The 14,426-nt window shown below is 41.1% G+C and overlaps 1 protein-coding gene across 2 annotated transcripts in view; it reads right to left on the bottom strand.

Annotated features, from left to right (window-relative positions):
- Positions 1 to 1,113: 1,113 nt before the first annotated feature.
- The window catches only part of LOC129366909 (TGF-beta-activated kinase 1 and MAP3K7-binding protein 1-like), a 76,991-nt gene continuing 63,678 nt past the window's right edge, over positions 1,114 to 14,426 (bottom strand). For both annotated transcript variants that reach the window (XM_055041004.1, XM_055041005.1), the window contains exon 14: positions 1,114 to 14,391. In XM_055041004.1, the coding sequence (XP_054896979.1) occupies positions 13,900 to 14,391 (492 nt within the window). In that variant the 3' untranslated portion in view covers positions 1,114 to 13,899. The remainder of the gene's footprint in view (positions 14,392 to 14,426) is intronic.

The following is a 14,426-nucleotide window of genomic DNA, read 5'->3' as shown; positions in this document are numbered from 1 at the left end:
GATGATTTTTGTTACTTAAATGTCTTTCTTTTTTTCTAAATAATGCTATTATGAGTGACCATAAAAACATATTAAAACAGTAAAGCAGCGGTGTCCAAAGTGTGGCACGTGGGCCATTTGTGGCCCTTGAAATGACTTTGATCGGCCCCTCCTGTCCACAAGTCAAGAAAAGTACAAATTTGACCAACTAAATGGAAAACGACTGATGACCTCCCCGCATTTGTTTTGTTTATCATGCAAGGTAAAACAAAAAAAAAAAAGGGAGAAAAAAATACCAATGCACTCATTTTTGCATTTTAAATTTAATTAATGTTTTCAGTCTACCAATTGCTTTGGCTGTTTATAAAGTGAAAAACAAATGGAAAAAGTCCACAAAATGGCTGATTTAACATGTCAGTTTTTACCTCACATTCACAATTTCAGGCTGAAAATAGATTTTTAATCACACAAAATTGTGATACTCAGTAATGTTACATTAACTCAACACTTTGTGAGTTTTTACATCTGTTGAAAAGTGTTAAAATCTCCATCCTAAAGTGAGAACCTCTGTCCCAAAGGTTTGTTTTGAACCTTCTTACATTTATCTGGTGAACATTTGAAATCTTGCTTGTATTCAGACCAGAACACAAAGCATTAAAATGAATAAAAACAAGTCAAATTAGTAATAACTAAAAAAGAGTTGGATGACAGATGACAATTTATTCTAGATTTAAAAACAATAAATCTGCTTCTTCCAACCAGAGTTGGAAGAAGCAGATTTATTATTAATAAATTAATAATTATTTATTAATTAGCATTTAATGTATTAAATGCTAATTATTTAATTAGCATTAATGCTTTATTTAATTAGCATGACAGCTAATTTATTTGAATTTTGAATATAAATTTCAGTGAGCTGAATTAAGTATAAACATTTTTGTTAAGCTGAAGTAAATCCAAAAATACAGATTTTTTTCCGCCCCTGTGATGTTTCCCATCCAGGTGAATTGATGTGTTTTACAGTGCTGCCCTCTAGTGTTATGACTGACTGATGACGCATCACTGACCTGCAGAACAGAAACCTTTTATCACCAACATTTCCACAGATGCTTTGAAGAAAAAAAGCCAACAATGTCACATTTTCATATTTAATTTATTTTCTTTTTTTAATGGTAGCTCTCATTGCTTGTTCATGGTTAACATACAGCCATTCGTATAGAGAACAAATAAGATTCAGTTTTCAATTAACTTAGAAATGTACACACTTCTTTGTGACCGCACCCAGGAGAAAAATATCCTTTATTCAAAAGTAGCGTCTCTCTCTTTTGGGGAAAGTTTGTTTGCTTTGTTTTTATTCTTTTTTTTTTTTGTTGGCGTTCTCCTGATAGGGAACGAGTTCACGTTCATCCTCCTGCTTTCTCTGCACGTTCCCTCTGTTCCTGTTTGGTTGGATCAGCTGAGCACTAACCGGCTCCGTTTCCACTCACTGTACAGAAACCCAACAACATCTCACATCGACAAACGCGGTTCAATGGAGCGCCGCTTGTAAAGCTACAGAAAGAATAAATAAATAAATTAAGAGCAATAACAAATTATTTTCTCTCTCTGATGGAGAGAAAATGAAATATGTGGGTGTGAGGCATATTTTCGCCTTTTTATTCCAAAATTTGTGAACGCCAGAGTTCCGACTAAGAAACAAAGTATTTAATTCACAAGCGAAATATTGTGAATGAAACACACAGCAGGGCTTATAAAACCCAGCTTTAATTATTCAACTTCTGCTTGTCGGCAAACTAAGTTGCATGTTTGATAAATGGCATGCAAATTATACTTAATACTTAAATATTTAGTTTGGCATGTTTTAGCATGTTAAGTTTGAAAATTAAATATTTAAATTGGACCTAAATATTTTGATACAAGTATTCAGCTAGCAACCCAAGTATTTGCAAACAAGGTATATATTCAGATTGAAAGAAAATATTTGGTTTGAAAATTAGATGTTTAGTTTGGAAAACGTTTAATTTGGAGCCAAATTGCATAAACTAAATTAGTGCTGCTATGCAACTTTGCAAACGGCACCCCATACAGTTCTTCCTGTCACCCGTGAAATGTCAGTAAAAAGACTCCAAAATGTGACCAAAACACCAGCGATGATGTAAAAAAAAATGAAAAAACCGAAAGAAAGGATGTAAAATTACAGTCAGTGCACGGAAACAAAACAACAGAAATTTCTATCCTTCCTTCGTTTGAAAGAGTTCACCTCATCGTTTTAGCATGAAGAGCAGCACAAAATAAAACAATCTGAGAGCTTCCAAAAACTGTCGCTCCAGCTCTGTAAACAGCATTTAGTCAGAGAAAGAGCCGACGGGTCAATTTGGCAAACCGGTGGGAGGGATGGAGAGAGGATTAGACCTGGCAGGCGCCCCTGCTAGTCGATTGGCCACGGACAGAACTCTGGCCTGAGGACATGGGACCGGGTGGCAGTGCTGCGCTGAGCGCCAGGCTTCTGCCAAAGCTGGACTGCCAAGGCTTGTGTGTGTGTGTGTATGCGCGTGTGTGTATTTGTTTGTAATACCTTGTGGGGACCATTTTCCTGACACTATGTTGTGGGGACCGTCTGCTCCATGTGGGGACCGAAGCCTGGTCCCCACAAGGGGAAACGCTGTTTTTAGGTCAGGGGTCAGATTTAGGAGTGAACTGAGTTTTGGGTAGTGTTAGGTATGCAGGTGTGTGGGTGCAGGAATCCCCACACAGCTCCATAGCAGTGTATGTTGTTTTAAAAGGCAAACACACTCCTGCTAACTTATTGCGTCACAAAAAACAGATTTGGATTCTTTGATTAATTTAAATATTTTTATATGTTCCATAATTGAAGCAAAAAATTCAAGAAAGGAACTATGCCCACAGTTTGTGACTGGAAACTGTGGGCATAGTGGGAATGTACCACCAGGTATAGGGGTGGTGCGCTAGAGGGGGCACCAAACGATGGAGTAAAAATGATTTCTGGTCAGCATTTTCAGTATTTGACAGCTGTTTTTGCAGGGCGCAAATGATGTGATTTATAACAGAGGCACGCCTGCAGTGTGTCAGAAAGCAGAAAGTTGGCCCCGGACACCAGCACCGGAGGAAACTAATCATTTCAAACAAATCATGTGCCATTGCACATGTTTGCATTTTCTTTAGTTAACCATTTCTTGATTAAAGAAGACAAACAGTTACATAAACCTCACCTATAATTTAACCTAATATTATATTCATGTTTTTTTGTTTATTTTATTCTCTGATTACTTTTGTTTATTTTATTCTCTGATTATTTGACATAATTTTTTTTTTATGCCAAATTCTGACTCCTGATCAAATCAAAATAACTGAGAGGTCCTGACATGTTGGAGTCATAAAAAACACACGTATTAAATAAATTATAATCTTCCAAAATGAACAAAATCTGTCTGATTGGCCAGAATGAAACGCTGGGCGGCTCCATTACCTGGAAACAAAACGGCGAAGGCACCACATGACCAGAACTGCCTCAGGCTTGTTTACATGCTGCATCAAGCCTTAACGGGTTGAAACCAGTATCAACATGGAAACCAGTAGTTACCAGTCAGTGATTTATTTTTAACTTGGGCTCAATAAAAGCTCATTGGCTGAGTGGGTTAAGGACAAGAAAACAACATTAAAGAGGATAAAAAGCAAAGAAAATAAATTAGAACTCTGTTTACGATACATAATGTGCACCGAGTAGCTCTTTTATGAAACTCAAAACACACACACACATGCACACACATTCATATATAAATACATGTATGTATGCATAAAGAAAAAAACAACATCCTTCCAATACGTTGCAACACATGATTTTGCAGGCAGTTAAGATGAAAAACAAAAAAATAAAAGAGGTAAAGATTTCTTTGATATCTTTATAGATCTGGAAGGAAATGAGGACGATAAAAGAAGTGACTTTATGACAGTCACAGATCATAGATGAGAGCAATGTTATCAGTATCCTGGATTATTTATAAATAATAATAAAAATAATAATAAAAATGCAAAGTTTTTTTTTGTGTGTGTGCCAAACAAGTGGAAGCCTTTACAGTAATCAGTGAGAGCACAAACCGAGTGCCTAGTAGTCAGATTTATAAAAAAAATAATAATATATCATTTTCTGCAATATTTTTTTTTGTCTTGCTTTAAATGTTGGGTTCATTTTGAAGTATATCTGTCATCAAGAAATCAAAACACATTCTGAAGCAGAAAAGAGTCGTGGAAAAACGAGTGCTGATGAAGACCAGTGGGGGAACGGCGTGATTCGAGCGACGGCGTGACGGAAACGAAACAGAGAGAGTGTGTTAAAAACAGAGCCGAGGGACCCCGACCTCACACCACACCCTGGAGAGACACCAGAGACAGAGCTGGACTTACAAAATAAAGTACAAAAAACATAATGGAAGTTGGGGATGGGAAACCAAACACTCCCAATTTACACACAGAAATATTTTATAAATATAAAAAAGAAGAAAAGCACTGAGGGGGAAAAAAACAAGCAGAGACTGCAAACATAGTAAGTGTGGCGTTGGAGCGGAAAATCCCTCCTTCTTTATGACAGCGGGGAACTCAGAGCTCTCCAGAGGTTCGCCTCCCTCTCTGTGTGCGGCGACGATGAAACGAGACACAAGCAAAACAAAACCGTAAAAATGTAAAAAAATAGAACTTCCGGCAGCAAGCAGACATGAGAATGTCAGCATTTATGCTTTTTGTTGGGTTTCCTGGTAAAGATGCGCAAAAAAAAAAAAAAAAATGGAAAGAGAAATCACTATCTAATGCAGAAATCACAATTATGGTCTTTCTATTTGCTGAATGGTAAAAATATCAAGAAGCGTTTTGTTCTAATTACTGCTGTCCTTTTTTCCCCCCCTGCTGAGTATGAATCCAAAAATATTTCATCAGTAATCCATGACTTCCTGTTTGACTTTGACAAGGCCCATGGGAATCTGAGTCATTTTGTAATCCATGTTTTATGGTAGGTGAGATTTCATTTAGTGCTCTTTATCCATCTCTACCAGGGCTTCCAATAGTTGTACTTTGTGTTCAACAAATAATAATAAAGGTGCTGTTTTTTGTTCAGAGATACTTTCTGCTCATTTTCTTTATGATAATGGACTAAATTTGAGCCACAAGCTATAACTTGGATGTAATTTAGCTGAGCATAACTAGAAAGACCTCAGGACAGGTAGTAGTTGAAGTCTGCATCTTAAAAGATCAAACGTCAACATGGCAGCAAATGTCCGGCGCGAAACGAAAGCGGCCAAATCTCTCATGATTCCAGGATGAAAACAGGCTCATCAGAGAGCGGGGGCTCAGCTGAGGGTTCTGATCCGATTCATCTAAACAGTGAGTAAATAAACTGTAAACTAAAACTGTTTCCTCTTCTCCTCCTAGTCCGTCAGTCAGACCGGTCCCTTGCCCTCCGATTCAGACGGGAACCGATCCACGGCCACTCGCCTTCTCAGGTACGAATGTGTCACTGAGCCCGTCTGTCTTTCTGCTGTGTCACTCTGACTTTCATCAATTTCTTCTTTTTAAAAAAAATCTCTTTATCATCTGCTATATCACAACATATGGAGCCTTGGACCTGATTTGCCTAATACCCGCCCCAGAGCCAAACAATCTGCTGCGGAGCGCATTCAGAAACGCAGAAACTAACAAACACATACCAGAGATTCCAGGCATCCGGATGCTAAACGCCGCCATGTTTACAGAGGAGCGGCCTCCAAGTCACAGAGCAGCAAATCTTAACTGGCTGTTGATTCAGTGAGTTTCTTCTACCATCTGTCCTGTGACAGAGAAAATTTTTATTAAAGGGGCAGTATTTTTCCAAAATAAAATTTTTTTTAGCTTTATGTCTTGTTATAATGTTCATCAAAACATACCTGGAGTATTAATTTGATTCTTTTACGCATGTTGTGAATTTCCAACCATTCAGCTGTGCAAAGTGTCTGGGGGGAACCAGGAGCCGCCACTAACATAACCACTCAGCTCCTTCAGACTAGCCAGCAGCAATTAGCAAACACCTGGTGAAACTGTTCATCTTCTGAGGTCATAGGAGCCACTTCTCAGTGCAACGCCGGTAAAATTGTTGTTAAAGGGTTAATAGAGGAGCCGTGTTGTGGTGACTTCCTGAAGGAGGAGTTTCAGAAAGAGCAGTTCTGCTCTGTTTCAAGGTGTTAACTTACAAAGTAAAATTTCTTTTATATGTTCATGATAACTGAAGATAACATAGTTACTTATTTGAGCTATAAAATGGCAGTCTGTGCCTGGAAAGTACACAACACTGACCCTTTGGCCTTTTACAGTAGTTGGCTGGACTTATTCACTTGTGTGTATTCCCAATATTTTTATCTGTGAATATGCAAAGGTACATTGACTGTGTACCTTTGTATTTAAACGCAATCATGACAGATTTAAAAGTAAATTTAATAGTCTTTGGATGAACTGTCTTGGCGTTTTTTAAGATCAGAGTTGTGTTAGAGGTTTGTTTTGGTCTTAGTCTCTCCTGGATTAGCCACTAGCTTGCCGTTAGCGTGAGCCTCAAACCCCAAGCTAATGCCTTGCGACACATATTAGCTTAACAGCAGTTCACTTCAAAGTTCCCTTTAAATTCATGAGCAATAGAAAGTTTTTTATTCTATCCTACAACAGAAACCTAAGCTATATGCCAAATGAAGTGGAACATTATAGATCTATAATGATGCTAACATCATTGCCTGAAAGTAACTTTGCGACTAAACCCCCAGTTGCATTGTGTGGACACATTAATGCAGCTGTCAGATTCTGAGCGTTTTTCTGAATGTAAGTTTTCCCATTGTAGTTTCAGGAAGGATTCCTAAAGTTTATGTTTCATCATAGTTTTCTGACGCTGACTAAATGTTAACTCCGCACTTTAGTTAACATTTGACAATATGACAAAAACAAAAGCAGTAACGCAAGCCAAAAAAAAAAAAACCTCGAGAATGAACTCTATTAAACATCCAGTCCCTTTCCTCGAAACCCCCATGGATTCACTTCTCTTTTCATTCCCACTCCACTGGCTGCCAAGGTTTTTTTTTTTACCGTTTTAGAAAAACTCCCCGAGCTTATTAGTAGAGGCAACAATGCTGGACGAGGTCCAGAGTCATGTAGGAATGTCGGCTGAGTGCGCAGGCGGCCAATCAGCTGCAATGAGACAACAGAAACAGATGGGAGAGGTCAACACTACCCAGAATGCCATCTGAATAGAAAGCACACGTGCTGAACTCCACAAATACATTAAACGTATTATTAACTCATCTGAAGAGTTGATTCCTTTTCTGATTTATTTGATTTGCCTCGTTTTCAAGTCAATATTCCCTGCTGACTTACATCACTCCCATTTTTGCGTCGCAGGAATTCAAGGACATCTGACCGACATGCAGCTACGAACTGATGTACTAACTACAGTAAGGCTGCGCACTCAATACGAAACGCTTCTCTGGTGTCCCTTACAGTCTAAGTTTAGACACCTCTGGCTTCATACTCTGAATGCCCCTTCATGCCGCTTCCCCGTTGCTGACATCAATAACTCCAAGCAATTAAAGCTTGCACAGAGAGCCGTTTCCTAGCAACTCCCAAACCCCTCTGCAGCAGGATCACTCTGTCTTCTCTACAGTTTTGCATTTTATGCTTAATAAATCCCGTTTTCCAGTCAACAGCATCGAGTCAGCCACATTTACTGTAGCAGACGCCCGATAAGAAATAATAATGCGTCTTTGGTGAGACGCCTGTCTCTTATGTTGGATATGCTGCCCCCATGTTGATAATATTTATCTGAGTGAGAAATTATTTTATTAGCTATTTATGACAAATGTGTCAAACATTTGTATTCTGAGTTGAAGAACACGACGGTAAAATTTTAAAAGCACCTCCTTTAGTTCCTTTAGATTTTCATGGGATTATTTTGAAAATAAAACCGTTTCAGCCAGAAATAAAGTTTACAACATCCTTCCAAATACGTTATGTGCTTTAAACTGAGTGAGGGAGTCGTTAGGTGTCTTCACACCTGATAGACCGGGAGACTCGATTCGATTGAGGACCAGAATTACAACATGTGTTATTTTTTTCAGTTTGTTTCGATTGTAGTTACCCAGAATGCCTTGCCCTATTGTCCTCTTTCTGCTTTTTGGGTGGTCTCCGGTCCACTTGCATCCTCATATGCTTTTGAACCAAACACTTCAACCAAACTGAGACCGGCGTTTCTCGGCGGGCCAGAGAGCTGTTTTGGTCCGCATCGGTGTTCAACTGCGCGTTCACACCTCCCCAAAATGAATCGGACTTACTAGACTTTCTGGGAGTTTGATTAAAGCGGCCCAAACAGGGCTGATGGGAATGGACGATGAGATAAGATGGAAGAGGATGGAGTGTGTGATCCAGGTACAGAAGCCTCAGTCTTTGTCACAAGTCTGAACTTCTGACCCCATGACCTTTGCCACATGTTTTCCAACCTTTTTCAACCTGTAATTAGTGATCAGATACATACTGCAGGTGTTTAGAATAATTGAACCCTATATTAAGCAGTAAATGTAACGAACTACAGCTATACTTGGCCTTTATTTTGAAAACCAAATACACAAGTGTTGGAGAGCTTCTGGAGAGCAAAGTGCCTCATGGTGGAGACACAGCAGCTCCGTTAAAACACTGACCTGAGTAATGGTCGCGTGATCTCTGCAAGACCTGGAGGGATGTTTGAATTTGTCCACTCCCATTCAACTTCGGCCTCATTGTTTCTTTGCCGATTCAAGGCTTGATGTTGATAAAAACGAGACAGCAAACCGGCGAGGGTTGAGCTCTGTCTGTCCGCACGCGTAAAGGCCTCACCGCCTTTAACATCTGATGAGCGGACGCAATCTGCAGTAAGGTCCTTGAGCGAGACGCAGCTTCCAATTTGGAGAAGGGCTTAAAGAAAAGGGGGGAAAAAACCCCAGAAATAAATAAAAGGAAGAAATTTCTGCAAGCCCAGCGAGGCGGCGCAGATCGCCTCGAAACATTGCAACTTCATCCGGGCTGAATCCGTCACCGCTTCATAGATTTTCTTTTTCAGGGATGACGTACGGCTCGATTCATTTAGGACGGCTTTCGTTTAATCACTGTGATGACTCTACTTCAAAGTGAAAAATCAAGCCCTCCCTCTCTCTTCCACACAAGCATGTTTCACCCAATAAAGCTGTGAAATATCTCCCTGCTTCACAAGCTGCTCCGCATTCTCTCGGTTTTGATCTGCCCATGTTTTATTTGCAGATACAGAGGTGGCACCGGCGCTGCTCTCCATGCATAATAACGAGGTTTCTGGCCGTGAGCGCACAACCGCTCTGAGCATCCAGTGGTCCGTGATTTTTCCCGGTTACTGCCTCTTGAACCCCCGGTCTGCAGTCTTCGTGGATGACCTCAGGCCGTTGAGGATCTCGGGAACCCGAGGGGGGATTGCTGCCATGGCCATAGAGACGGTAGCTGGCCGAGCCTCGAAGCGGTCGGACGTCCTTGCAGAGCCCAGGCTGGCACGGCTGCAGCTCTCAGACAAAGGCTCAAAAAAATGCAGGTTGCAGAGATGTAAACACGAGCGCTGTTGGCCAGATGTTTGGCGTGATGTGACTGCTGCAGTCTGGGAGCGGGTGTTAACTCCAAGTCAATTCCTCCTGGCACCGCGCGAGCACAAATAGCCGCCCACGTTCTTTTATGGGGACCCTGCTTGTGGTTTCGTTTCTCAGATGCAAAACTTTTCTCTCCCCACTTTTTAAATGGTCACAGACGGGGCATGAAGCCAGATATTTAGAGGGAGGGTACTTTAGCTGCTTAGTGGGATTTTTCTCACTTCAAATTATCAGAAAGTCAAATACTTAAAAAAAAAAAAAAAACTGCACGAGATCAATGCAGTTCCCTCCCCCCACAAAATTCAGGAAAAATACAGCTGATAGAGGTTTTTGATGTGATCCCCTGAATAAATCTGCATGTGCTAAAACTGCAACCACGCTGCACAAGCCTCACAGCTCAATCATGAATTACTAGGGGAAGCCCACTCCAATCCCAAAATCTGGATTAGGGCCTTGTTCACATTATTTTCAAATGAACAGTAAATAAATCCTGGTCTAATCTCGGCTCCCAATTCCTGTGCTTGTCTGTGATTTCAACCCCAGCAAGCTTTAGGGCAGCAATTTGCACGGCACACTTTCATTGTGTGCACAATTTGCAAAGGCATGTTAGTGACTGTCCAGTTTATTTGTTTGACCTAATAAAGTTCTCTGTGTCTGTTTCCTGTGACCCGCCACGGCTGGACCGAAAGCAGCCGAAACACGCGACGTTGAAGTTTATGCCGTTCAAAGCAAATCGTTTAGTTAATAAAGCAGAACAACGACTTAATCGTCGTCTGCATGTGATTAACTGAAAAAAAAAAAATCCAACAGGTATTTTGCTCCATATAACACAGTGGGAGTGTAACCAGTAAACCTTTTGTGGATGCAAAGGCAAAAACCCTTTGTGTTTTTGTGTTTGTTATGATGTAAAGCACTCAGAAATGCCTTGCTTCTGAAATGTGCTATACAAATAAAATTTGATTGATTGGTAATTTGACTGATCAATCAATCAATGAGTAATAGCAAATGAGACCGGAAACACACTAGCAAAAAATCCGACAACAGCATTTAGCTCTCCTACAACGACATGTCGTTCTTTGACTGGACCGTCTAAAGCTACAGATTTTTCAAGCATTCACCAGACTCCCAACCAGTTGCAGATTCAGGAAAAACAAAAAGACTACACACAGCCTACGAGAAGAAATAGACCTGCCATGACGAAATTTAAGACCTGTGGGTAACGTGTTCAAGGCCAACTTGTGTTTCTTTAAATGAGTTTAAGACGTTTTAAGGGATTAGTTTTAAACACATGAATTTGAAACTTTTCAAGAAGATGCGGACACCCTGGTATTGTTAAATGACTCAGATTTGTGTTAAGAGTCGTCCTTACCCAACATCAACCTTTTCCAAATCATACACACGCACAAAAAAAACTAATTTAGAGCCTCCCACAAAGAGTCTCTGGCCATCTGATTTCAAATCCTATTAGGAGCTAATTTCTCCGCTGCCCCCCAGGAATTAGATGGTTGATACTAACACCAAACCCCCGACAGCTGCTGCTGCATTCCACTGTGTGCCGTCGAAGCAGCAGTCAGTCCAGCCCAGAAACAGAGACCAGCATCACTGGCCTTCTGGCTAATGTCATTTTCTCCTCCCCGAGCAAAGAAGCCAACAATCTCAGGCCAACGTCCGGCCTCCAAATCAAATCACAGCTTTAAGAGCAAACTTTTGCCTGGTGAGGGTTTGATAAAATAGCAAACCTGCCAGAGATTTTACACTGTAAAATGATCACTTCTTAAACCAAAGAGAACATTCTGTTTTTAGGTGTTAGCAACACTAAGTCACCTCTAGGTGGCGCTGGTCAATCTGCTTTAACAATAAAAAATGATCCAAGGTTTTCACCATTTTTAGTCACTCTGTTCCTTGTAAAGTTTTTCATTTGGATTTGTGGTGACGTCAATTTTTCTGCCATAATTTCCCTCACCCTCGAAAAGAACGACGACAAACAGGCCCTTAAAGAGCAGACTTTTGAAGAGAGGCTCTGGTGGTTCCTCTGTCCCACCTGCAGTTTGTCATTTTCTTACGTTCCTCATTTTTTACAATTTGTTGAGATTAAAACGAATGGCTCACCAGAGAAGGACAGAGCGCGACAGTGTTAAAAAGAACCCTGGAAATGGTTTGTGTGAAAGTTTCTTCAAGCTAGGCCTCTGATTAATCACACAGGAAATTGAGGTTGGAGGAGTTGCGCCATCGACGCACCACCTCAACGTGAAGCGTTGAGAAAAGAACATGTAAAGGGGAAACTAATAAGTTAAGCAGTCTGAAGAGCAAAAATATTACTGATTGAGACAAACTGCCTTGTTTTATTGGATTTATTTTTTGCAAGGTTAGCTGCCAATGTTTTTGTTTGTAAGCGTTTCAAACAGTAGGATTACTGAAACTTTTTCCATATTTATCAGCTTCTTTGCAGAAAAAAAGACGTTTTAAATAAAGATGATTTAAAAATCAATAAAATAACTTTCATACAAAGGCTTTGAAATACAACAGCTGCCAGCTTCCACTTGTAGTACTGATTTAAGCTTATCCTGAGTAAGATGCAGGTTTTTTGTTTTTTTTTACAGCAGGTAAAATATCATTTGAATTTATGAACCAAAGCATATGTTCCTAACCTGCATTAAGTTTATTAGACTCAAAGTAAATGCATGAATGTAGATGAGTTGGTGTCCTTTGAGAAAAATGGTGGGAAGTAAGTTTATAGAAATAATCAATTCAATTGAAAATGATTTAAAATGTGAATTCTGATGATAAATATTTATTAGTTTACAGAAACTTCATAATCCATTTTATTTATGTTGCGGTTGCTTTTTTATTTCCATTTCCATTTTTTATTGTCATTATTGTTACATAAGTTGAAAATTGTCTCAAAATGTCAGTACTATCGTTTATCGCAATAATTACTGGGGCAATTTATTGTCCAATAAAATTTGTTATGGTGACATTTTTTCCTGTACTCATTGATCAAAGTGATCAGAGCCAATCAGGGGAATATTGGCAGGTTTCAATGTCTCCCTGAAAGACTGGTGCATTTCTAACAGAGAGCAAAAGTAAAAACTGGGCCACTTTCAACTCATCTGACTTAACACATCAAGATGAGGAACTTAAAGAGCGTAAAAATGGAGAATGGAAAACAAGACGGGACATTGGAAGGAATATGGGGACAGGAAACCCTCGGAGGAGCGTTGGCAGCGAATCGTCCTGAGGACGGTTCAGACCATCTAAGCACCGACGTGTGAACATCCTCGCCCCACACCACCACCACTCCTTCTCTGCGAGATGCCACGGAAAACCCGGCCACCCCAGCTGCTAACCGGACGGATCTGAAAACCTAAGGCTGCAGCTTCTCTCGATTCTCCCCTGATGGGACCGAAACGTTTCGCTCAAATCCCTCCCTAACCTCTGAAAAACACACTCCCAACTCAGCACACACCATCCATGTGGTATTTCATTTTATATCCTTTTCATTACGCCACCCCTTTTTCTTTATGAACCTTCTTTACTCGCATTGATTTTCTTAGTCCGAACGGCACCAACACAGAGCGCACACACACGCACACACACACACTATTTACAACCACGCAGACGAGCTTAAGGTGCATGACCATGAACGTGAGCAGAAGCCTGTGATACTTGTTTGGTACTCTCAGCAGACCTTGAGATCTCCATGTTTTGCTTCTGAACATGCGTCCGGCTCTGAAGGAGGTCACCGACTATGACAGGAAGACATCAGAGAGCGAGGGGATTGAAAGCCGAGCGTCTGGCAGGTTGTAAACTTCAGTGAAAGCAGACAGGAACAGGCAAAAAATAAAATATAATTAAAACGCTTGTTGCTTCCCTGCCTTTTTTTTTATTATTATTTTTCTTCCTACAAGTGTTTCCAGTGGCGGATGAGATACAAAGTAAGCAGGCGAGGAGAAATAGCTTGGCCTCTCACTGTGACGACGGAACGACGTGGAAAGCAGTGATATTTTTTACTTTTTATTTTTGTTCATCCAGGGGTTTCGTCCCACCAACACTGAACTTGTAAACCCATTGTTGTCATTTTTGTGTTCCCGTTTTAAAACCCCAAAATAATTTGAAGAGCTTTTAAATCCTCGCATCACCTTCGCCGTCATCGTCCGTCGAGATTTTGTCCGTCGGTGTCAGCCCACCTCCAGAGCTCAGTGCGAAGGCCACTCTCGGGCACTTCTGTTAGGTATTCTCCCAAAGCGTGATCTCTTAGACTTCATTCGTTCTGGACTTTGTGTTTGTAAGGGTTCTCTAGGAGGTAGTGAAACCTTTTATGGTTCTCCAGCATGTACTTGGGGGCGAACATGTGCTCTTTGGGGTCCGCAGGGGGATATTCCTGCACGGAGCCGTCAAACCAGCCCCCTGTCCGGATCAGTTCCCGGATGTAGTTGAGGTCGCGTTTGTCTTCGTAGTCCCCCCACCTGGGGAAGTCCCCGTTCTGCGCCGACACCAGCTTGAAGTAAATCCCCTCGGGCGTGAAGCACCAGGAGCAGTGCCAGCCGGCGAAGTGGAAGGGGCTCCCCACGGACCACTGCACCAGGATGTGGCCCGTGTCGTTCTCATACTTGCGGAAGCCCGGCATGGTGTAGTACTCGCGGCGCCGCAGCTTGATGCCGTCGCCGTCGTAGACGTCGCGGAGCATCCTGAGCGTGCAGCCGGACACCACCTCCAGAGTCCCGAACTGCTTCCAGAAGAAGCCGTACAAAGACTGGAAACAGAGAAACAACCACAGTTACACACAGC

The sequence above is a fragment of the Poeciliopsis prolifica genome, unplaced genomic scaffold (genome assembly GCF_027474105.1).
Source record: "Poeciliopsis prolifica strain line A6 unplaced genomic scaffold, Auburn_PproV2 SCAFFOLD016, whole genome shotgun sequence".
NCBI lineage: Eukaryota > Metazoa > Chordata > Actinopteri > Cyprinodontiformes > Poeciliidae > Poeciliopsis > Poeciliopsis prolifica.
The sequence above is the reverse complement of the archived record's forward strand: the minus strand, read 5'-3'. Positions and strand labels throughout refer to the sequence as shown.